The following is a 25,065-nucleotide window of genomic DNA, read 5'->3' as shown; positions in this document are numbered from 1 at the left end:
TCACATCTAATTAAGAATTTAGGATTTATTTCTAATCTTTTTGCCAAAAGCCCATATCGAACCCTGTTTTCATGTGTAAGAAATTTGTGAAAATGTATGACACTGCAACTTTTGAATACATTTATACCTTTAGTTCTTACTTCTAAATGTGTATGTTTTAAATATCTATACAAAAATGTTAAAATGTTGTCTACAAAACTTAAAAATTTATATCTGTCTTTTACTGTGACTGCTGCATTTAGAGTCATTTTTGTATGCAACATTGGTGTTGATTTAAAAAAAAGAAGCTTCAGTGTTTGATATCTGACTGCAGCCCTAAGTTTGAACAGTATTCCTGGCACGCGCACCGTCCAGAAATGATTGCCGCAGAGACAAAAATGAGCAGATGGACTGGCTGTGAGGTGTAACTCAAGGAAAAAAAGAAAAAGAAAAGGGGAGGTACAGAGGAGGAGATGTGGATGGAAGAGAGATAGGGAGGCAGAAGCACCGAAGGAGCTCAGCAGAGCTTGTGTGAAAACACTGACAGGCTAAAAGGCTTTCGGCAGCAGCGGCTTCAGGAGTAGAGTCCGTCACACGCCGCCACACCGCGACTCTCACCGATAAACCCTTACATGCCGCTCGCAGAGAGTCGTGGGGAATCGGCTGCAGAAGCGGACTACAAAGCTGGAGCGAGGGCTTGACGGGGAGGATGAGGAGCATCACCTGACTGGGAGTCCGCCTCAGCACCTGCAGTGGCAGACTGAGCACTCCAGCTGTCAAGGAGACTGGGGCAGACGGAGGAGAGAGCTGCTGAGATTATGCGCAGGGCAGAGAGCTCCAGAGGATTCCCCATCTTTGGCAAAAGCAGCAGCTGCAGTCGGGGGAGCAGGAGCTTTGGCTCAGCAGACAGAGACAAAGTCAGGGGGAGCTGCAGCAGAACAAGGAGCTCAGACTCCAAAGCTATTTATTTACTATCCAGCGTTGAATGTAGACTTTCCGGCCAAGTTGTAAGAGGAACCAGCTGTGCTGAATGTACCTGCAGCCCCGGTCTCTGCAGCACTGGTGCAAAGGTGGCCCCAGCAGTGCTGGCGTTCAGCAGTGGTTGTCAGGGTAGGGGGGACAGTGGCTCAGGACACTGAATGACCAGTGTGGCTGATGAAGGCCACCTGGATTCGCTTGCTGAAACGAGCCAAAGGAGGTCGAGTCAAGAGCTCCGACGCCTGTGTAAGGCCATTTCTGAGTGTGTTTACATTTACACATGTGCATGCTCTCGCCTTTAATGCATCCACCCCGTGCTTCCGCCATCCATACATAATGTCGAGTTCCACAGTTGTGTATTACCGTGCAATGAAGAGAATTTAGATGCAGCAATCATTTTTAGCTGTCAGCTTCTGGGCAGAGCTCCACATAACCTCCATCTGACTCTCTAGAACAGCGCTCCTGTTGCACCTCATCTTTAACTGTGACGTGATGGAATAATAATAGTTGTCCAGGTGTTCCAAACAGCGTTTTTTTAAAGCCCAATAGGACTCTCGAGAAAGGAGAAACATTTGCAGTCCATCACAAATGGTGTGGAGCTGTGAAGGTGCTGCTGCAACCTTGAAGAATTCTGCTGGGATGTATGTTAAAGCCAATGAGAAGATGGCCTTGATATTTACAGACAACAAAGCCCTTGCATTAATAATAAACCTCCTAACTGTATCATTTGTCTCTTTATTAATTGGAAATGAGTGTGCAACAAGTTTTTGATGGAGATGGTGGGTACATGAATAGATTAGCTTCATCCCCGGCAACATTATCTTTTTGTTTTCTTTTTGTTTCTATACATAAGTGGGGCTGAGGAAGGAGCGGTGCGACTCTCCTTCGTACGTATGCGATGGTTGGGTAATTCTAATCAGGCGCAGAGTGTGGCTATTTTTAACTCAGACATCAGAGGGTTCTGATGCAGAGAAATGAATGAAGACTCTGTGAAAGAGGCATAGTAGAGTGCAGGTAAAAAGAAGACAAATACTGGATTTCATCAAAATGTTGTGTTCATTTATTGAACACAACATTTGTCCTATTTGCATTATTGGGGCTTCTGAAATCTGCACAATATCTTTTTTTTTAAATATAAATATTAATTTTCCATGTGTTTTTATTAAGTTTACAAACTTATTTTTCCTTTTTTTAAGGGAAAAAACCCAAATGATAGTTTCAATGTTAGAATTCACAATTTCATTTTGGTTGCTTTCATTTTATTTTGTTTTTTTTGATGGTATTGTAAGTATAAGTAAAAAATGACTTTATCTAGAAAATAATAGATTGATAAAATCATGTCAGACTGTGAATCTAATTATGACCTTCAAATGAATCCAGCTTACTCTGATAATTATGGTCAACATCTGGGGTTATGAACTGGCTTTAGTCAAATCTTTATGCAGAATCTCTTTATTATTGGCATCCATTTATAATCCTTTTATTAATTTATAATTTTTTAGTCTTGTAACTGTCAGCTTTCTGTATTTGACCTATGTGTTTATGTTATACATCAATGTCAATCAGAGCTCCTGAGTGTTCATGTTTCTATGAGTCTGGATATTAAAAGTTGTTCTTGTTGCTTGGATCCAAACTGAACTGGTCTGTTTCAGAACCTTCTTTGGCTTCTGTGTCATTCTCTCATTGGGCTAAACTGTGCAGACCAGAATAAAGCAAGCCAAAGAAAATCAAAAAGGTTCCAAAAATCCTATGATGTGAAGGGCATCGTATTATTTTATTTTTTGCCAGACTCTTAAATAAATTAAATCCTTGAATTGAAATTATTTTTAAATGAGTTTCTTTTTAATGGAGACTATTTTTAGTAGCTTTTTCTGAAGGAAATTCAACATTTATCAGTGAGTTTCATTTTACATCACCATATTTGTTTTTTTATTTGACAGTTAAAAAGTTGTTATTTAATCAAACCAAAAAGAAAGCTGAATCACAAACGTGCAAATCAAATTCAATCGGTTCAATAATTTGGCAACTATACCCTAATTTCATAAACGTATCTAAGAAAAAAAGACATTTTTGTCAGGGTTTTCTTCTTATATATGGATATTGACTGATTATAGATTTATTATGGGACACATTTAAAGCGTATTTGATTATTTACCATTGACATCTGTTTCCACACCTGTAAGTTGTGTTATTTATCAAGTTGTTTCCTCTAACAGGTTGTATTTTTAGCCATGTGAAGCTGAGTTTGAGTGTCACTAACAAGCTTCTGTTTGTGGGTCTGAAGGGTTCGGCCGACTCCTACACCAGCCGTCCATCAGACTCCGATGTGTCCCTTGAAGAAGATAAGGAGGCAGTTCGCAGAGAGGCAGAGCGACAGGCTCAGTCACAAATTGAGAAGGCCAAGGTTGGTATCATCTTTCACAATTTGATAACTATTCTGCTGCCTTTCACTAAGTACAAACATACTGGAGGTTTTTCAAAGGGCCTAAATCATGCTATTCTTAAGCCTTTCAGTGTAAACTATATGCATATATATGAAAATATATTACCTTTGACGCACTAAAGAACACATTTTTTATGAAATAGTTGTTTTATTGTTCATTTTGCGTCAGTACGTAAGACGACTGAATCTCTGAGGCTCCGCCTTTCGGTCCGTGTGGGTGCCGCCCACTTAGAGCCGACCTCGGTGTGTCTGCGTTTCGCCCACGAAATCAAACAACATCCGAACTTTTGCAAAGACTGATGTGCATGTTGTGTATATAAAAGGAAAGCATTTAGCAGATCCCTGCTAGCACCAAGTCGAAAGTGTGTGTGTGTGTGTGGGGGGGGGGGGGGGGGGGGGGGGGGGGTTATGGCAGTAGAGACTCTTCCTGGAAGGGGCTGTTCTTCACTTATCTACGTCACAAGGTGAGAACCCACTGGTTTTTGTGGGTTGAGAGGGGCTGGTGCTCAGAGCGCAGGTTTTTAGAAGAATGATCAGAAATGCGTAAACGGATCAAAATGTGGTTGTGAGGAATTAAGGTTATACTACACTTAAAAGTTCAAAAAAGTTCATTTTATATGTTATATGTTTACATGATAATTATTTCATGTCATAAATATGACAGCAGATTGAAAAAAATCAGTCGAGGCCGTCAGAGGCTGAGGTGTAACTCTGCTTCTTAGCACTTAATCCCAGCTTTGCAGGATCTGACCTGGGGGGTAACTGTCTGGGACATACAGTCCTGCGAAGGTTTTTTTAGCCTTTTTATGGAGGAGTGAATACATTTTTTCTCAATTAATGATTAACTCATTTAATTGAAGTTGGCGTTTTTCCCAGCTTGCAATGCTCCAGATGGAACAAGCCTTTTTTTCTGACCCATCTTCATGCATTTCCTGCTTTGACCTGAATGGCTAATACTCTGCTGGCGCTATGTTTTTTTTTTCTGAGATGTTTCAAAAGTATCTGTGTAGAGTTGATCAAGTGTTGTTTGCCATCACCAGGTGATTCCATAAAGTCTAAACCCCACACTTAAAACTAAAAATTCATGGAGTCTGTTATACAAACAGACACAGGATATTAGAGCTTATTTTAGTCGCTTTCTCACGTGGAGGAGGGCTGTAGATGTGAGGGGTTGGGGGCCTCTGAGGGTTCAACGTTGCAGTTTATCAAAGCAAAGTCTGACTTGGTCTGCTCTCGGCCACAATTAGCAGCACATAAACAAACATGCACATGACAAGGCAGGCGCGCTTTGGCAGGACAGGAAATGCAATCAGGACTGGCTTCCTCAAAATCTCCTAAAACCCTGACGCTGTTAATATTTGTGTCTTTGGTCTACAAGATATCTGTATGGAGCTCAAGTTTCTGTTACAAATGTCCTTGACATTTCAGTTAATGTGCTTCATTGGCTGTTTAAAGCCTAAACTTGACAATCATATGCATATTTTGTGTATTGTATGGATTGTTAAAATAATTCCAGCTGCTTTCTAAAATAAAACTCTGCCACACCAAGTAAAAAGAAATGCAACTTTATGGAGATCGCCCATCTTTTTACATGACAGATCTAAATATTTCGCCTCTTAGACGTCTGGCCACCAAAAAGAGAAGCAGCCTGAGGTCAGATCCTGTCTGAAAACTCTTATTGGAATAAAGTCAAAGAACACTAACAGTTAAAAAAAAAAAAAAAAAAAAAAAAAGACTTACGTCTGTAACATCTAAAAAAAGCATCTTTTTTATTTTTTTTTACTGGCACAACAGGCCATATAGGACTTAAAAAAACATAGAACTGACCGTATTTATTTGCAAAAGTCAGAGGAGAAGTCGGACCGTTTGTTCCCTTATGAGGAAAAAACTCTTCATATGAACATGACTTTGACTTTAAAGGTGCCTGATAAAAAAGTCATCAATCAAATTAAAATGGCCTTATTAAAATGATTGATTAGCATTAGCAGTACTGTTGACTCATGAGGTAAAAGAGTTTCGTGCTCTTTGCGACAAAGACAAAATCTCTGCACTCGAACGAAGTTTGATCTCTCCTTACCCGATTGCAAAAGTATTTGACATTAAACACCTTTAATAAAGGCATTGCAGAGGTTCATTTATTTTTATTTTTGCAAGGAGAGACCACTCTGCAGAAACTGTGTTCTAGAAAGCGACACAGGTTTTTGTGATTTTGCCTAAAATTGGCATAGTCATAATTAAAAAAAACAAACAAACACTGGAAACGCTGTGAAAATAGCACAAAAAATGATCGTAGTGGGTCTTTAAGCACAGATTGCAGGTTTTCTGGATTTGATCATGTGAAATTCTAGTAATTAAGGTTAATAGAAATACATTACATTAGATATAGTACTTGAACTGGTAGCTTTGCTCTTCTTCCACATTTCTCCTATTGGAGGTTTTATACAACATATTTTAATGGAAAGACTAACCGTTAAATCAATGAATCAGGTGTAAAAAGTAATACTGTATATGTTTTAAAGATGTTTGCAAGCGAAATGAAATGCACTGCAGCCATGCAGCATACACTTCTCAGCTGCTTTGGTTGAGTTAATATTTTAAAATGATTGAAATACCTCCTAATTATAACGTAATAGAATTTGATGATGGCGCCATATGATATTGGAAGCAACATTTGGCGTGCTCTCGCGACAGCCTTAGGGCAGTCACCACATCAAATTGATGTACAGCAGTGAAGGTGATACAATGACAGTCTTGATTTAAAGGACCTGCGCATGCTGCTGACGGAGAGGCTGCAGCAGCGGCAGGGGTTAACTCACTTTAATTACAGAAACGCCTAGGAGCTATTATCTAATGGAAATGCGTGATGCAATGTGATATTGGAACAAGCGGCGTGGGTCGTTGATTGGCTGTGATCCATGGCGCTGCCTCGTAGGGCTTTTGGTTACAGACTGTGCTTCTTTTTTAGCCTCCTTCTCTCACCTTCCCTTCTCTGGTTTTTACATCACTCGCTCCTCCTCCCTGCTGTCTTTGTCTTCAGCCCTCCATCTGTCCGTCTCACTGCAGTCAATATGGCACCTACAGCCAAGGCTTGCGTTACATAAGAAGCCGTTTTATGTTGACATGTGGACTAATAGACCTCAAAAAAGTGTAAAAGATGCTTTTGTTGTTGTTGTTAGTGACAGAACCTGCTTGAATGGGCACTGTCCTCTGAGTCTGTAAAAGGTTATAAAAAGCTATAGCTGAGAGGAAGGCAGGCGGGATTTATTTTTTATTTATTTGTTTTTACATTGAAGCAAAGCAGACAATATTTGGCTGAGTGCATGAAAACACAGAAAACTCTATTCTTCTTGAGCATAAAAACAAGAAAAAGATGATTTCCCATCTGTCCATATAATATTTTTACAGGAAACTGTTCTCTACAGCAGCGAAGCTCATGATAGTTCATCTTTTCACGTTTGCAGAAAAACTGGAGAACAGTAGTTTTGGTAACAGTAACAGTAGTTTTGGTAACAGTAGCATATCGTTCTGAGTATCGATAGTATCGATACCATTGATACTAGCGTGATGAGATTGATACTTTTGATACTCTTGTCGCAGTTTTTCTTTGATACATCCAGTGAAATGGTTGAATTTCCTTATGGAATTTTCATGCAAGCATTTAGTGTCTGTCTGCAGGGTTGCCAGATTGGGCAAAAAGACGCCCCATTTGAGTGGAAAACTGCCCAACCTGGCAACACTGTCTGTCTGTCTGTGTAAACAGCACACCTCCACCTGTCTTGCTACACTCACTGCTTCATTGAAGAGAGTTATTAAAGACCCACATATTTGCAGGCAATAGTAAGCAATAGTATTTTTTAATGTGTTGGTTATATTTTCATATTTATTTCAACCACCAAATGGTTCCTGAACCCGGGTGTGTCTGCAGCCTAACTGCTCCCCCAGGGGAGGGATCAACAAATTTCACACAACTAGCAGTTCTGCACCACTGTATTTCTCTGCCTTCGGTGTGAAAGACTTAAAGAAACTTCTCGTCTGAGTACAAATTTAATCAAATATGAAGTCTTGCTCCAAGATGAATGAATTGGCTTTTTGGTTGCAAGCAACAAACACTTCATTCAGGGTTTAAATAAACATGAATGCAGGAAAAATGTTTGAATGCATTTTGACAAGGTTTCACAGCTCGCTGCAGCCAAATTCTAAATACTAGATTATCAAGACTTTGTTTTTTTACGCCAGTTTAGCTACGACACAACTGCCAAACAAGAATGTTGGTGTTAACAAAAATAAATGTTGAAAATAACTATAAAAACGTTGCCCATGAGAAAAGTTCATGTTTTGTTAGAGTATGCAGTCCAATTATATTACCTTTTTAATTTATTTTTTATCTGGTATTTGAAATTTTTTTTACACTTTACACTTTTGTTCTTTGTGGTTAAACAAAGTGTCTTATATTAATTTTTTCGGGTCTTTGCAACTTACAATGTTTGTTTGGATGTTTAGATACAGTCCCTTTATTATTACTGTCATTGTGATTTTTATTATTATTGTTATTAGTATTTTTTTTAGATATTTGGTCTTTTTGTTTGTAATATGTATGAAAGTGCATGTATATATACATTTTTACCCTTTTTCTTCTAAATTTACTTCTCTTGATCAACTAATGTTCTCTTTCATTTCCTTTGTAGAACAACTTGTACAAGACCTTGAATTTTTGCTGTTGTGGAAATGAAAAGAAATAAAGAAATTGAAACATGTTTAGTGCAACACACAGCCCTTTAGCCAGTTATAATTGAACTGACTTTTTGGAAGCATGCTTGTGGATGAATGTCTTTTTGCTTGCATCACATGTAAAAGAAGAGACACAAGAAGAAGAGAAACTAACTAAATTAACCAGAAATGGATTATTTACTTCCAGATCGATTTCCTTGTTACCAACATAATCTTGTTAGTTTCTTTAGTTTTCAATCGTTCGTTTCAACCTGCTGATATTCTCAGTACTATTGATTTTATTTTGCATCCATAATTTCTTTTGTTTTTTAATTTAAAAGACTGAATCCATTTTAACAGTCATCCCGACGACTTCTGGATTTATTCTTAAATTGCAACTTTGCTTTAAAAAAAATCAACTTAACAGAGTTTTTTCTAAATCAGTCTGCCGTCTAACATTAAATCAAAGCAATATGTTGAATTCCTCTGCTGATTTGTACACTATGGGTTTGTAATCCATGTTTTATCTGCAGATAAAGGTTTGGGATAGGAAGTCAGGTTTTATAAAACATTTCACACAAGAATTACTTTGTGCAAAAGTATCAAGAATAAAACCCAAATGTGAGGCTTTATGTGCACAGTTAACCGCAATGAAGCACTTCATCAGCCTGCCAGTGCACAGGGAGATTTAAAGTCAATTTCTGAATTGATCATTTGTCCAAAAGAGGAAGGGAAGCACTAATCAGGCAGGAGGGTCAGTATTGATTCAACCACTGTGAAGGCTTCTGGATTTATTTATGAAACATTTAGATGAGAGCTATTTGTGCTTTTCCATGAGTGAGACAAGAGCTTTTTTTTTTTTTACTACAAGAGGTGGATCAGCTATAAAGGCTTCAGGTTGCACATGAAAGGTGACAGCTTAGTGGGTTTGCAAAGACTTAGTGCTTCAGTGAATATGGATTCAGAGTCAGCATGGTTCGCACACCTAAACTTGTTTTTACACCTCGGTCAAAGGTGCAAAAGGTTCCTGTAGTGGCAAACGGTTTTAACATTTGGTCCAGCTTAGTCTCTTAAGTTTAAAGATACATTTTTTTCTGCCTGACATCAAATATGTTTGTACATCTTTTCAGACCAAACCAGTTGCTTTTGCCGTCCGTACAAACGTCAGCTACAGTCCGAGTCATGATGACGATGTCCCTGTCGCGGGCATGGCCATCGCCTTCGAGGCGAAAGACTTCCTTCATGTCAAAGAGGTGAGCAAACGTCACTTTAGCTTACAGCTAAATTCAAGGTCTGGCTGCTTTAAGATGATTGTTATTGTGTTCACTTTTTTGGTAGAAATTCAACAATGACTGGTGGATAGGGCGTTTAGTGAAAGAAGGTTGTGAAATCGGCTTCATACCGAGTCCAGTGAAGCTTGAAAACACTCGGATCCTCCAGGAGCAGAAAGCCAAACAGGGAAAGTTCTACTCCAGGTGAGGAGAACATTCCACAATTTCTTAAAGTCCCACTCCGATAATCTTTTGATCTATTATCGGAGATATCCCAGTGATTATGTCATTTTTAGCAACAACAAAAAAACGGTGTCGTTTTCTAGGACATAGTTTCTGCAGAGTGGCAGAAGTTTATCGGAACCTCACCTCTGAGTTGAGGGCGGAATATTGGTGCTGAGTAAATCCACCTCTATTTCCCATCATCCATCTGTATACACGTTCTCCTGCTAGCTTACAGCCCCTCACACCTCATCCGGTGCAACAAAAAAATGGCGAGCAATATTGGAGCTATCCAACCATACAGTTTTGAGCCAGATCGGATGATATTTCAAATGCCATTTTTATCGTCTGCTCCCGATTCCCAATGGTTTGAATAAAGAAATACTCATAAATGTAATGTGAAGCTTAGATTTGATATTCTATATGACCTCCATCATCAGATAAATTCCGCCTGAACATGTTAAAAACAACATTTTCTTTGGACTGGGTCTTTAAGGGCTTATCTTTAAAAGGAAAAAGAAAACTAAGAAATGTATTTATTAACAATCTTCATTTTTTGTAGTAAACTGGGAGCAAACTCATCATCTAGTTTAGGTGAAGTGGTTTCTAACTCCCGGAAATCTACTCCTCCTTCATCTGGTAAGTATCATTGCAAACTCACCACATATACACTCTTTAGAACAGAAATGAACCTCTGACATCGGGTCAAAGGTAAGATCCTGACACCAGAAGAGCGCTCAGTGATGTTGTGATAACCGTACCCTCAAATGTTAATTGATTCTCATTTGTTTTGTGCTTCTATTGATGTGAATTGTAGCCTTTCACCTGTGATTGTCTGTGTTCACCTGTGTGTGATGAAGCTCTTGTGTGTCTGTGTGGATAGCCCTTGACATTGACGCCACAGGCTTAGACCCCGAGGACAATGAGCTCCCAGTCAACCTGCGCTCCCCTAAAGCCAGCCCAAACACTGTCCTGTCACCCTTAGCAAAAGAGAAACGAATGCCCTTCTTTAAGAAGGTAAACTGGGGAGCAGCCCGACTCCTCCTCCTGTCTGTCCGCCGGCCGGCACCGCTTGACACTAAAACGCCTGCAGCTGCTCAGCCTCACGAAGCACAAGTCCCTTCTGTCCACACCATTGTCCTCTGTTCCTTCAGTGTGCACGCTGCTATTAGCATGCATGCCTGTTCTTAACTTCTCTCTCTGTCCTCTGTCGTCCACAAACAGCTAAGCAGAAGCAGAAGTCGGTAAGTCTTGATGTTCAGAAGCATAAAAGAGTCTTCTGAGATGTGAACCTTGAAAAGGATAGAAATGTCTCCCTCCTGCACTGACCTTTGACCCCACACGTCCATCCTCCTCACGTCTGTTGTGATTGCTGATCTTTAAGCCAGCCGCTTTAATCTTCATTTCAGGGGGAAAAAGAACATCCCCATCTCTTTAAGTTGATCTAGGGTCTTTAAGAGGGTCTTGAGTATTTAAATATGTGTATTTGTTATCACACATGTTTTTATTTATTATTGAGAACTGAAATTTGCACAGCTGGTGGCGTGTTTGTTACTAGGGTTACACGGAGTACAGAAGGCTGCACCCTCGTGTTAGTCAGTTCCCACAGCATCCCTGGGGAAAGTCAATGACGCCAGCAAACATACAGGAAAAAAGAAAGGAGGAGGTGGTGATGAGCTGCGTATAGTGAGCACGAAAATAGAGAACAGCTCCAGCAGGGAGTAAAATAAATGAAAAACAATCAGAAGCTGTCTGCCTGCTTCTAGTGCTTTACTGAGCTTTTTTTTTATTTTCAGGAGGGAAAAAATAATCACAATTTTTATTTGTTAAAAGATTATTTGTTTCCTATTTGTTTGTACTTAAAATACATTCATGTCAGACTCTTGTGTTGAATCAGGTTCATTTTCTGGTTGACTTTTGGTTCAAAGTCCTGCAGATAAAACACGGTGAAATGATATTTACTGGGTAAAATTGGAATCAGCTTAAAAAGAAATAAGTTTAAGGAGAAAAAAAAAACATTTGAAACCAGTTTTGAACTCGAAAGTACACATTGTAGACTTTAAGAAATTAAAAATTTGAAACATAAAACATTTGAAACAAGTAATATTGTAAATTTGAAAAACTAAGTGTTTATTTAGAACTTTAATAGAAAAGAAAACAACTTTAAACTGTTACCAAATAAATAATAATTATCTATTTGCATTTTCAACTTTTTCTCCCGTTTCTCTCTCTTTGCTTTCAGTTGTTAAAAAAATGTGGAATTTGTTCTTTTTGTAGTTTGCTAAATTTTATTATCTGTCTTTTAAACAACCCAACCAAGACAAGATCAATATATTAAAATGTTACCACAAATAAGAACATAGTCTACCAATGCTAGAAATCTTAGTAACAACAACAAAAATATACTTTTCTCCAGTATTTAAGAAAAAATAAAAATCACATTTGGATTGTTTCACACTCAGCAGTTTGTTAACTGAGGTAAAATGTAGTTTTAGCGATAGGACTTTAGTCAGGGGACATTGATTTGCAGCTCAAAAAACAATAATATTAAAAAAAGTAGATAATAACAATAATAAATAACACTAAAATACAATGAAGTGGGGCAGTTTTGTGTTTTTTTGAGAAAAAACAGCAACAGTAATAATTCACTATAAGTGACACACTAAGTACTCTATCACTTGCTTTTTCAAAGACATGTTTATCTCCTGAATTTAAGTATGAGGAGAGTTTCTTCTAACGTAAACCTCAGAGTTCAAACGGTTTTCTGTTTCACTGTCAGGCCGATGCAAAAGCAAAATAAAATGCAACGTTCAGAAGGTTCTGTGGGTGTGACTGACAGGACATTTTACATAGGAACTGACTGTTGGTCAAAGTTAGCAGCTGATGCTTAGGATTTAGAGAGGAAATCATGACGAAATACAAGGGTATTTGGCAAGTTTTGCACCTCAAGGACGGGGTTAAAGGCCAAGTTATTCCTGGAAGACAGACAAAACAGTAACCTGCACCTCAATCTCATTAAAACTTTTAGACAAATTTGAAATAAAAAAAAAATTTTTTTACCTTAAAATGAATTTGTTAGCAGTGAAACCATGACTTAGTTTTGCCCCTGTAATCAAAAACATGGAACACATGTAAGCATTAATGTCACATGGAGTGCCTGCGCTGGACATATGACGGTTGTACAGAAAGCAGATGTTTTCTCCTTCAAAGTTATTTGGTTTTTTGGGGTCAAGGCTTGAAAGGAGTCTTTCATGTGACATTTAAAAAAATAACAATGTTATGTGCGATAATCAGATAATGGATTTAGTCACCACTAAATTTAGTCAGTGTTAGCTCAGGTATCAATCAGGTCTCCTGATCTGCGACTCCGGCAAGCTGAGCATGTTTTCCTGACTCCGCCGTGACCTTTGCCGTCTGAACCTGCCGTGTTTTCCTGCCCTCTCCGACCAATCTTTCCCCCAACTTTGCTTCTTTTCTTTGAGTGACATCAGAACCATGAGGCGACAGGAGGGGCCATGAAATTGTATTTGTTGTAACATCCAATGAAAAAACTAAAAAAAAAAGCTAACAACATTAAGATTCAAGCAAAGTGCCAAATCTTATTATACCTCATCTCATTACACATCAAAGCTAACTTGAGGCTTTTTGGTTCCCTGTTAACATCTAGTTTCATGGTTCCAAAGCTGTTGTTTCAACCTCTCATGTCATTTGTGATATGGTTAACTTATTCTCACTGTGTTATAACTACTTTGTTTTTCTTTATTTCCAAAGACGGAACACATTCCTCCATACGACGTTGTGCCTTCCATGCGGCCCGTGGTTCTGGTGGGACCATCGCTGAAGGGCTATGAGGTTTGCCCAAACTATCTATCTTCTAATCTATCTTTCTGCGCACTTCCTGATTGACTTTAGCTGTTATCTCCTCTGGCTCTTCTGTTACCAGGTGACCGACATGATGCAAAAAGCTCTTTTTGACTTCTTGAAACACAGGTTTGAGGGAAGGTACGTTTCCTGTGACCTTTACGAGCTCCAATTCATGTTTCCTCCCTCATTCCTCCTCTCTCCGTGTCCACACTGGTATTTATCTGTCCCCTGAGGTTAGCAGAGGGAGTGTGTAACAAGTTTGTTGTGCCTGGAGATGTGTGCTGTTGCTTTAAATAGCCCCCTCTGCATGTCCTTAATAGGCCATAGTGGGTCTTGAAGTGGAGCAAGATTCTCTTTATTCAGTGTTGAGACCTTGAAGTTACACAAGATCAGTTCAGTCCAGCGGCAGCTGCACCTACCATGTTTTAATGAGTCATTTACTCTCTATTATTTTTATTCCAGTTTTTCAACAATTATGTGTATTTCTAAGACAACTTTAAAATGTTTAATCCAAGAATTGATGCTTTTAGAGAAGTAAAGTAGTCTCAGATTGACAGAAAAGATAGTGTTTTCGTAAAATACATCTAAAACAAAAGGCGGGCCTATATGATGCTTTTCTTAAGCCTTTCAGAGTAAACTATATCCATATATATTATGTTATGTTACCTTTGGCACACTAAAGAATGCTTTTTTTTATCAAATATGAGTTATTTTTCGCAGCTAGTTTTCCAACCCGGAAGTAAGACGACTCGATCTCTGAAGCTCCGCCTTTCTCTCCCTGTGGGTGACGCCCACTTCATGACGTCAACCTAGCGCCAAACTCGGCAACAAACAATATCCAAACTTTTGTAAAGATGGATGTGCATATTGTGGTGGTAAAATGAAGTGTTTTAGCCAATCACCATTAGCTCTGCGGAGAAATTGTGTTAGCCTGTGGGGGGGTACTGGAAGCACAGACTCTTCTTGGAAGGGGCTGTTCTCACTTATCTACTTCAGCTTGGGAGAATCCACTCGGTTTCATGGATTAGGAGGGGCTGGTGGAATACTCAGAAATGCATGAATGGATCAAAATACTGCTTTTTTGTGAGGAATTAATGTTATAATACACTTAAAAGTTAAAAAAGTGTTTGCATGATCATCCTGTGATCTATTCTAAAAGTGTTTCCAGTGGTCTTTTTATTATGCTAATGCAAATTTTATCCAAAATCCAAAAATCTGTTTTATTTTCTAGAACATGGTTTCTGCAGATTCATTAGAAATTCCTCTCTGACTTGTGGGCGGAGCAACCCTGCCCTTCTTTCCCCTTCCTGTTACTGAGAGCTCTCTGTTCACATGCTGTACCACTAGCTGACAGCCCCTCAGTGCAACAAAAATGGAAAGCAATGTTGGAATTATCCAGCAATGCAGTTTGAAGCCAGATGCCAGATCGGATAAGATATAAACAAAGACGTACATGGATCTAGTTGGCGCAGGGATCTTTTGGCCAGTCCGGCGTATTTTTTACTTAACAAAACAAAAACAAAAGCATTTTTTTGTCTGCTCCTGATTTACAACAATTTAAATAAAGAAATACTCAAAAAAGACAAATTTTTGCTTAATTTTCTTATCAGAAAAAATCCATCAGAACGTGTTAAAAGCACCGTTTTCATCAGAGTGACTCTTTATTGGGAGTTCAGCTGTCCGTTAGCTTGGATTTCTTCCTTAGTTAGAGATCAGACGGAAGCAGACTCATAACAGCAGGTCAGTTACCGATCAAAGTGGATAAAAATGTTAGATTAAAATTTGAAAGAACACTACAAAGACTCCATTATACTATTTTTTAATTTTAGCGTATTATGTTGTCTGACCATCCAGCTTTATTTGGTGAGGAAACAGTGTTTAAATGTTACCTAAAACTGCTCTCTCTGTGCAAAAGCATGTTTCTGTTTAAAATCCACAAATTTTGTTGTTACTAATTCATACTTTCCATTGCAATTGTCTGTCAAAATCAGCAATAATCATAAAGAATGTGTTTGCAGAACATGTGAGGGGTTGAAAAAAAATCATAAATCGAGTCCATATTTTTCCACTCATACACTTGCTTTTCCTGTCTTTTGTGTCAGAATATCAATCACTCGCGTCACGGCGGACATCTCTCTGGCCAAACGCTCCGTCCTGAATAACCCCAGCAAGCACGCCATCATCGAACGTTCCAACACGCGCTCAAACTTGGGTAAGCCTGTCGTGAATCCACACAACCTGGAAACATCTGGTGTTTTGATTCATAATGTTCTCAAGGAGACCACTTTAAACGCAGGAGGAAGGAAACAATTAAAGAAACCCTTGAAAATGGTAACGATAACTCCTGAAAGGCTCAGAGCTGCATCGGCCGGCCTTGTTGGTTTGGAAATCAAAGGTAGAGCAGAAACGCTCCATAACGCTCAGATGGATTGTATTTCAGATTAGAATGAAAGAGATTCTGGCGTCAAACGGAGGTGACGGGGCTAATCTCTGATATTTATCACCAGAAACATTCATTAACAAGCAGAAGTCTTTGTAAATTTAGACAAAAGAACACAAACATCCTTTTGAAATGTTCATATGGCATAATTGATGTTTAATTTCTGATATTTTAGCCATCAGTAGTTTCTCAACTCACTATTGAGTATGCCAGTCATATCAACTGTTTACAACAATGAAGGAATTTGGTTTTATTCAAAATGTAAAATTTTAAAAAAGGTTTTTCAGGACATAAACATGTGATTCCCCTTTAGTTTCAACTATTTTTAAAAAACTTTTTTCACATTGTTTTGGCTTTATCTTTGCTCTGTTAGTTTTTTGTCCCCACATGTTTATTTTTTGTTGTGAAACCCCATAGTTTTTTTAATTTTTGTGATATTGCATTAAAAAAGTGAAAAAAATTATTACTCAGGGTTGAGTTTTTGTACCATTTGAGGTTGATTGTGGAATTATAGTTAAAAAATTTGTGTTTAGTAAAAGTTGTTAAGTAAAGAACAGATTTAAAGGTAAATTAATGAAGAAAATTTAAAAAATAATAATAAAAAAGTAACTAAAGTAAAAATTAACACGAATACCATCATAAAATGATCAAAAACAATGTTACAAGACTTAAGCTGTAAAATTATGAGAAAATGTTTTAATTTTATGAGAATAAAATTGTAAAAAAAAATAAAAAATGTTTAGAACTTATAAATATAAGCAGAATGGGAAATAAATGGCTGCCATGTTTCTCATTTTGGAGATTGGGTTATAAAAGTCACTCCTTGTCAGAGGTAACATACGAGCCGTCGCTCCTCTTAGAGCTATCAGTTTTCTCCGTATGCCTCATCCCTCTAGTCATGATGTCTTAGGTTTGTGTTCCCTGGAAGACAAAGTGATACATAGTGCAGCCGTGCCTTTAACGGCGTATTAAAGGAGGACGTGCTTTCTCCTCTGGTCTCCTGCGGAATATGAGTTTGTAAAATAGGATAACAAGTCTGTAATAAACGAGGCCTTGTTGAATGTTCAGGTGTTCTAGCTGTGACGGATTGCAGCACTGGCCGTTGCATTTGAAGCCACGCAAAGCCAATGTACTGTTATTTTTAGGTTTTGGTAAAAATTGAATAATCAGTTTAATTTGGAAGGGGTTTAAGGCCCATTTAATCTGAGAGGACACTGACAAACACTTACTTGTTGTTCCTTTAGACTGTGTAATTCTAACCTCTTCTTATTACGATGTCTATTTTAAACTTAATTTGAAAATGTAAAATACGAATGGTATTAATCCAAATGATTGTTTTCCTCTGCAGCTGAAGTCCAGAGTGAGATCGAGCGGATCTTTGAACTGGCCAGGACGTTACAGCTGGTGGTTCTGGATGCCGACACTATAAACCACCCGTCACAGCTGGGAAAGACTTCCCTCGCCCCCATCATCGTCTATGTCAAGATCACCTCTCCAAAGGTGACCACATGACAAATGCACTCGTTCGACGAATGTTCTCTCGTAATAAAGAGCCGTTCAGGCCATACTTCATGCTTGCATTTATCTCGGTTTTGTTTTGGAAACCATTCGTCTTTGTCTTGCTTGACTTCGGAATTCGGCACGTCACACGCCGCAGGATCCAAAAAGGTGGCTGATTCATCGCTCTGACCTTTAGAAAGTGTAAAACAGGCTCATGAGTCAGAGATCGATAAAGAACAGAGCAACAGGGAAAATGCAGGAAAGGCACGGCGGAACAGACGCAGGCTGTAAATCAGAGCGGCAGCAGACTGAATCTTTTCTCACAGCGAGATCAAAGAAATGATCTGTTTTTGTCTGTCCTCTCAGCTGCACCCCGCTGACTGTTAATATGTACTCCAAGGGGATAATGACAGGGTTTAAGATGAATATGTCATCCTTATCAGTGTTGGAGTTAATGTCAGAGATATTTGCTAAAAATATCTAGTAGTTTGTGTGATTTAATATTATTACTGCTGGAGAATTAAGTGGCAGAGGAACCTCTTCAATCACATAAACGGCTACATTATAAACTGGAACCTGATTGATGAAGCAGCAAACATAAAAGTCCCACTATGGATGCAACTAAAAATGTTCCATCATGCTCCTGATAGATTATATACACTGATAAAGATGTGGATTCAGATCTGTTCAAGTTCAGGTTCAAATCCGATGGAAGGACATTTTTCACAGCAAACATGAATTGTAGGACTGTTTTTGAACTTTTTCAGAGATCCTTCTCCGTCTTTATCCAATGCCAGACCTCTGCTTGCTCATGGGCGGCCTGGAGTTGGTTCCATTACTGCTTTAGGAGGGCAAATGATTAAACGTTATAATCCGTATGATACAAACCTTAACAACCTGAGACTTTGATTCTCATATTCCATCAAAATTTAACTACATTTAAATAAAACAGTCTCCGACAACGGAGAACTAGGGCCTCCATAAAAATGAAAAATAACGGTCATAAAATAATAAAAAAATAAATTGTAATTTTACGAGAATAAAGTCGTAAATTTCTGTGGAAAAAAGTCATAATTTTACAGGGAAAAGCCATGCTTTATTCAAAATATAGTTGGTTGTGTCAGCCTCCATCCACAGTCCTTTTCTGAGGAGGCCTATATTTTTTTTCAATGTTCTTATACTTAAAATAATACAATCTAAACTCACTAACAGACTTACTATTTTCTTTTTGTGTGAAAGAATTTAAACCTTACAATATGAAAGTCTCTCATGCAGACACACCCTATTGTTTCTTTTTTTGTTGTTTATACAATATTTTCTTAATAAACTGACTTTTGCCTAATAAATTTATGGCTTTAATCTGCTAAATTCTCAATTTATGACTTTGAAGTTATTTGAAAGTTTTGACTCGTTTTACTGTTTTTTCCATAATTTTACAACTTTTTTCTTGTAAATTGTTATCAGTCAGGGTATTGATTAATCTGTTGTGGTTTTTAAAACATGTTTGAAAGACCTTAAATAAATAAACTGAGCTAAATGTCATAAAATGACTCCAACTAATCTAATCAGAAATTGAAATAAAATTCACAATGGTAGGGGTTTTTTTTGTTGGCTTTTTTTGTTGGATCTGCTCAACATGGCGTGAAGTCCCACAGAACCTGTTTGTTTTACCTTTATGACTTTCAGAAATTGTTTATACAAAGTACAAAAATGTTGATTTCGTTTTTGTTTATGGCAGTCTTGACCCCTGTCTCCTCCTGTCCTCATTTGCCGTAGGTCCTGCAGCGGTTAATCAAGTCCCGAGGCAAGTCTCAGGCCAAACACCTCAACGTCCAGATGGTGGCCGCTGATAAGCTGGCCCAGTGCCCTGCTGTGAGTCTCCTAACCGGACCCCTGACTTTTGCCCTATTTAGAATTTAAAAAAAGAAGACCTGCAGGGTTTCTTTGATTTGTTCAGGTCAACTGGAGACACTTTGATCAATCAGCTCCTCAAAGTGTTCTTCTTCCAGGGAAAAACGTTTTTGCACGGTTAAAGCCTTAAATTTTGCGTAAAAGTCCAATTGTTCTCATTTAGAGCCTTAGTCTTTTTAAAATCATTTTTTTTCTACTTTCTCTTGAGGTCAAAGCTTCAGAATTCCAGACAGTTCTATTTTCATTCTTCTGTAATCCGATTAATTAACATTTTAGAAAACGAAGTGAGCACCCTCAGGATGGGAAAAGTTCAAGCTTAATTTAAGCCAATTTCTTGAGGGAATTACCATTTAAAGTTTCCTGAAAATTAATAGCTAGCGGTGTTTTATTAACTCTGCGGGCCGTTCGTTTAAATATAGCTCTGACATTTTGTGTATGCATCAGAAAGATCATTGTAGGCCTCTTTTGCAGCTTAAAACTGAGTTTTTTGGGGGGGATTTTTCTCCTTTTCTTTAAACGATCTCGCTCTTCCAGGAGATGTTTGACATCATCCTGGACGAGAACCAGCTGGAGGATGCCTGCGAGCACATGGCAGATTACCTGGAGGCGTACTGGAAGAGCACACATCCCACCAGCAGCAGCAGTAACAGCCCGCCCGATCCACAGCTAACAAAGCAGCCCACCGCCGCACTGCCCTCCAGCCAGGCCCCCAACTCCGGAGTGCAGGTACAGGTGTGTGCACAAAGGGAATTCTGGGAAACCAGTGATAGTGCTATTTTATCGTATATTTTCCAAGTACTAAAAGTCCAGAGTAATGAATATCTTCATCCAAATGCTTAAACTGTTACTATTTTTTTTATGACAGAAGGAATAATTACACAGAAACGCATAGAATTAAATGACAACATAAATAAAAAGAAATAAGTCTAAAGGAAAAAATAATTAAAAAAATACACATTTATACTCACAAGTTGGTACTAGAGGAGATCGATTGGTTTATTTCAAGCAATTTTCAGCAATAAAGACAAAAGAATACATAGATATATTAAAACAGGTTAATTTATGATTTGATTAGAAAATAAATGAAAGAAAATAATCCTGTCTTCTTGACATTATAGTTGCTCCAAATCGTAAAGATTCAAGCCCCTAGCATAAGAAAGGCCTTTCTTTAGAAAGACCTTCTAGAGTGGAAGTCAAAAACGGTCCTGTTTAGTATATAAATGTTCATGAATGGCAGAGTAATACAAAGCAGTTAAATACCCACTCTGATGAACATCGTGGATTTTTTTCTGATGATGGAGGACATATATAAAGAAAATGAAGCTCCAAATTGCATTCCAGAGTATTTGTTTATTCTAATTGTTGTGAATCTGTTCAATAAATAACTTATATGTGTTGTAAAAAATAAGCTGGGTGGGCCTAAAAACTCCCGCTAACAACGATGGGGTTGCGCCGCTCTGACGGTCCTGCCCACAACTCGGAGGCAAATTTCGAAGGAACTATTGCCGCTCTGCAGAAACTACGTCCTAGACGACTTTTTGATTTGGTCTAAAAACGGCATAATCATAGTCATGAAAAAAATGTGTTTATTTATCATTTTGTCTACCTTTGTGATATTCACCCTATGATAAAACATTTTAGTGTAAAAGTGTGTTTAAAACTTGTACCTCTGCCCTCCCCTGCACTCAAAACGGGAAATGTAAGACTGTAGAGGAAGACAATGCTGAGAATGATGAAGAGCAGGAATGAGCTTGTATTTGCTAGTTTGGTAAGTGTGTGTTGAAGGGTGAAGCTCTGCATGCCTCCAAGACCAAACTCGAGTCTTCTTTGGGTCTGATTTACCTCTGTGTGTGTCTGTGTGTGACTTTATAGGAAAATGAGTTTTTGAGTGTGCGGTGATTTCGTTTGTTGGTTTTTGTTGGTTTCTTTCCGTTTGCTGACGGTTGTGTTGTCGCTCCAGAGCAACAGCACGGAGCAGAAAGGAGACAGAGCGCCAGCTGAGAGGAAGAGCTCCAAGGAAGACTATCAGCACCATCATCACCACCACCACCATCATCATCACCACCAGCAGAGTCAGGAGCAGGCGGATGCAGACGTGGAGGCAGACGGGGAGGGAAACGAGGAGGAGGAGGAGGAGGCGGAAGAAGAAGAGGAGGAAGACAGGCCCCTCAGGACAGAGTCTTCCAAAAGAGCCCAGCACATCCACCACAGGTCGTCTTCCTCCAGAACTGAGCAACACAACCATCATCATCATCACCACCACAGCGGCAGGGCCCGGGGCCTCTCTCGGCAGGAAACGTTGGACTCAGAGACTCCTGACAGCCGCAAAAGCAAAAACTCGGCTCACAATGAGCCACGGGTGCAGCCGCACCACCGGGACGAGGAAGAGGAGGAGGACGATGTGGACGTTGGGGAAGGCCACCCCCAGAGGCAACAGCGTTATGAGCCGTTGCCCAGTCGGGACCACAACCACCATCACCACCACCACCACCACCGCAGCGGGGCAGAGGAAGGCGGCCATGGCACGGGACAGCAGCGCTCCAAAGAGCGCGAGCAGGACCACAACGAACGCAACAAGCAGCGCTCCCACCACCACCACCGGCCGACACGCGACCACCACCACTACTATGACCGCGGCAGGGAGAAGGACTGAGCGGTGGCCCCCCTCAAAAAGGGGCGAGGCGGGGGAGTGGTCCAGACCAAACTCTGTTCTGTTCTTCCTTTGTTCTGCTATCCCCTTAAGCGGCACAACGCCCTATTTATGTCCACGTCTTTGTAAAAGCTGCTGTTTGCAGGATTTTGACCATGAAAATATAAACATACATGTGTGTATCTATGCATAGACTTTGTTTATGCCTGGATATGCGTGAATATTCTCAAATATGCATTCTTTGAACCTGTGTTTGATAAAGCATGACAGAAAAGCAGATTTTTTTCTGTTGTGAGCTGTGCTTTCTGTGATTAGCATAAACAATTTTGATCATTTTTATCGATATTCTTTGTTTTTGCTCGCTACCACTTGAATTTTTTCCCCCCTTTAGACTACTGCAATGGTTTATCCGCTGACCTAGTTTGTATTCAGAGATTAGTTTGGCAATTTGGGAAATTCACTCGCTCCGATTTTACACGGTTTACGAAACTGAACCTAAGTTGTGCTGAAGAGACATATGGGCTACTTTATTTTGAAAGGGTCTGCAGCATGTTTTTGGCTTTTTCTGAATTATTTTTTTACCCGAAAAAGGAATATAAATAAACCGTGTCCATCAAAACAATTGTAAATCACAAATTGCACCTTTAAAAGAACTCATTTTCAAGCCGTGTCACACAGCCACTAAGTACATTTTGTCATGTTGTGCCTTTTCCACATGCGGAACACATGCGTGATATACGTAATAAGTGTTTATTGCGTTTGTCCGTCAAGGGTTTCAACCAACAGGTCTTTATGTGAATTCGGTTTTAAGCTGTTCAGCAGTTTATGCGTATTTTATGTAGTTTTTTACACAATTACTGCTTAAATCTTTACACAATTGTGTGTGATTTTTGCAAGATGCATAAGAAAGTTTGCGGCTTTCCACGACCTTTCCACTTAAGTCTAACTGATTTTTCTGCAAGTATAAATTTTACATCACGTTAGAATTACGTAACACATGAGTTTTGGGCCAGAAATGGCTCTTACAATGATTTACGTGTTCTTTGCCGGATGTATTCGTACTTCTTCCATGGTTTCAACGTGGTTCACGTGTGATATATCTGAGAAAATTTTACGTGAAGTCCACAACTTTTCTCACCTTTTCCTCGTATATTTGTGTATGACCAATTTTCATTGTGGCTGTGTGACACAGCCTTTCAATCAAAGTTCAAGAATCTCCATGTATTTGGAGCAGGACTTTAGTTCCAGGGTTGCTGATGCAGTAACTAGATTGAGACTGGTGTCCTGTTTGAATAATAAATGTGACGGAAAGCTGTGCTAAGACCAGAAAAAAAAAAAAAAAAACTCCCGCTGATATTAGATTGTATTTCTTTACTGCATTATAAATCTACTCTACAGATGATCACATTATAATTGGAAAGCTTAGCTGCATGTGAGCAGCTGCTGACTGTAGCCTCATAGATTACAACCGTTTAAGATGTCTCATCCCAGCAGAAAAGTGGTCTTCCCAAGTTGTCAGACTACTCCTTTAATTTCTTTTTTCTTCTTTAGTTTCCCAGGATTCAAACTTTAGTTTTCAAAGGCCTCTTTTGGGACCTTAGTCTTGCCTTACAAGACGCTCAAGTTCAAAGCAAAATTCTCTGTCTGACATGCCGAAACTGCCCTTTAAAGTGGATCCAAAAACCCTTTTTCTAGCATCGTTACACCCTTTATTCTTACTGATTAACACTGGTTTTCAAGTGAAAGTGGTTTGATATGATTCTCCACTCTCTGTAGGTCTGTCTGCAGAACTGCACTGCGGCTCTCCTCTTACCAATCCCCTTTTTTAATGAATGTTTCATTTCCACTTGATTCCCTCTCTTCTTCTCTGTTCAAAGAACGTTATGAATGATTTTTTTTTTTTACATTAAAAGATAAATTTACAGAATAAGCTTTAAAATGATTAAATTTTTTACCACTTGAACATGTTTCATTCAAGCTTTCTGCCATCTCCCTCCTCCACTGACTAACACACAGGATCTATTTATAGCACATCAGTGGGTTTGGGATATTCTGAGAGCTTTGATTGATTTTGTCTCTATCATCACCACCATCATCATCACCACCACCTGCAGAGCCAGGAGCAGGTGGACGCAGACACTAAAAAAACCTAAACCATGCCTGGTTCTGCTTAGGTTACCGTACACACCGACCCGACAGTTTTTTGTTTTGTTATATGCCCCAAAAGTGTCATTCCAAACCCCCCATTTCTATGCTACATTTGTAGCGCTACGGATTTTTAACAGTGTACATGTGTATGTACATAAAGTTACATAAAGAATAAAGTTGGCAACAAAATAAACCTGATGACACAGTCGTCGGATGTGTGCTTTGTCAGAACGCCCAGAAACAGGCGGGATGCAGCTTCTATAAATAGTCACCAGAAGCTGCTGAAAAATTGAGGTAGACCCGCCCGCCCGCCGCCTGAGTCGTCATGACAACACTGAGATGAATGGCAATACCGGGAGATGCGTCTAAAATGGGAAGAGGAGTCTTCACACACACACACACAAATGGGCTTCACGAGAAGGCACTGCCAAAGAAGAGAAAAATGGAAAAGAAATCAAGACATCAAGAAAGGCTGACTGATTTGGTCAGTCATGTGCTCCTTTAACCCTTGCGCTATCTTAGATGACCCCACCCTTACTTTGACGTGTTCTACCTACCATGACAAAGGTGGATAAAGGTGGAAAGATTTCATGTAATCCATGGACACCAGTGAAGATCACAAATCATTGAAGAAAAAAGGTTCAGAGCACTGTCTAGTGGGTCTAGATGACCCAACTCCCAACGTTAAAGTGCCTGGGATAGCAGAAGTGATAATAAGAGCGCCATTGATGCACGGTGGCACAGTGGTTAGCGCTCTTGCCTCACAGCAAGAAGTCCCGGGTGGGGGACCTGAAACAGAACATCAATGGGGGACCTTTGTGTGTGGAGTTTGCATGTTCTCCCCGTGCATGCGTTGGTTCTCTCCGGGGACTCTGGCTTCCTCCCACCGTCCAAAAACATACTTCATAGGTTAATTGGTCACTCCAAATTGTCCATAGGTGTGAGTGTGCAT

General features: G+C 39.2%; 1 protein-coding gene across 1 annotated transcript; it reads left to right on the top strand.

Moving 5' to 3' along the window:
- The first annotated feature begins 317 nt into the window (after positions 1-317).
- On the top strand, positions 318-24,321 carry cacnb2 (calcium voltage-gated channel auxiliary subunit beta 2). Its single transcript, XM_011489007.3, has 13 exons — positions 318-1,203; positions 3,242-3,361; positions 9,238-9,360; positions 9,446-9,582; positions 10,163-10,239; positions 10,484-10,617; positions 13,372-13,452; positions 13,544-13,602; positions 15,567-15,676; positions 17,253-17,404; positions 19,181-19,276; positions 19,850-20,041; positions 21,276-24,321. The coding sequence occupies exons 1-13, from the start codon at positions 1,135-1,137 to the stop codon at positions 21,966-21,968; spliced, it is 2,043 nt and encodes a 680-aa protein (XP_011487309.1). The 5' UTR covers positions 318-1,134; the 3' UTR covers positions 21,969-24,321.
- Positions 24,322-25,065: the final 744 nt, after the last annotated feature.

The sequence above is a fragment of the Oryzias latipes genome, chromosome 20 (assembly GCF_002234675.1).
Source record: "Oryzias latipes chromosome 20, ASM223467v1".
NCBI lineage: Eukaryota > Metazoa > Chordata > Actinopteri > Beloniformes > Adrianichthyidae > Oryzias > Oryzias latipes.
The sequence above is the reverse complement of the archived record's forward strand: the minus strand, read 5'-3'. Positions and strand labels throughout refer to the sequence as shown.

Excerpts from the sequence above, each read along its gene's own strand:
- cacnb2 (XM_011489007.3), top strand. The coding sequence starts at position 1,135 with ATGAAGGCCACCTGGATTCGCTTGCTGAAACGAGCCAAAGGAGGTCGA. Across the intron at positions 3,362-9,237 it reads CACAAATTGAGAAGGCCAAG|ACCAAACCAGTTGCTTTTGC; the intron begins GTTGGTATCATC and ends ACATCTTTTCAG. Across the intron at positions 9,361-9,445 it reads ACTTCCTTCATGTCAAAGAG|AAATTCAACAATGACTGGTG; the intron begins GTGAGCAAACGT and ends CTTTTTTGGTAG.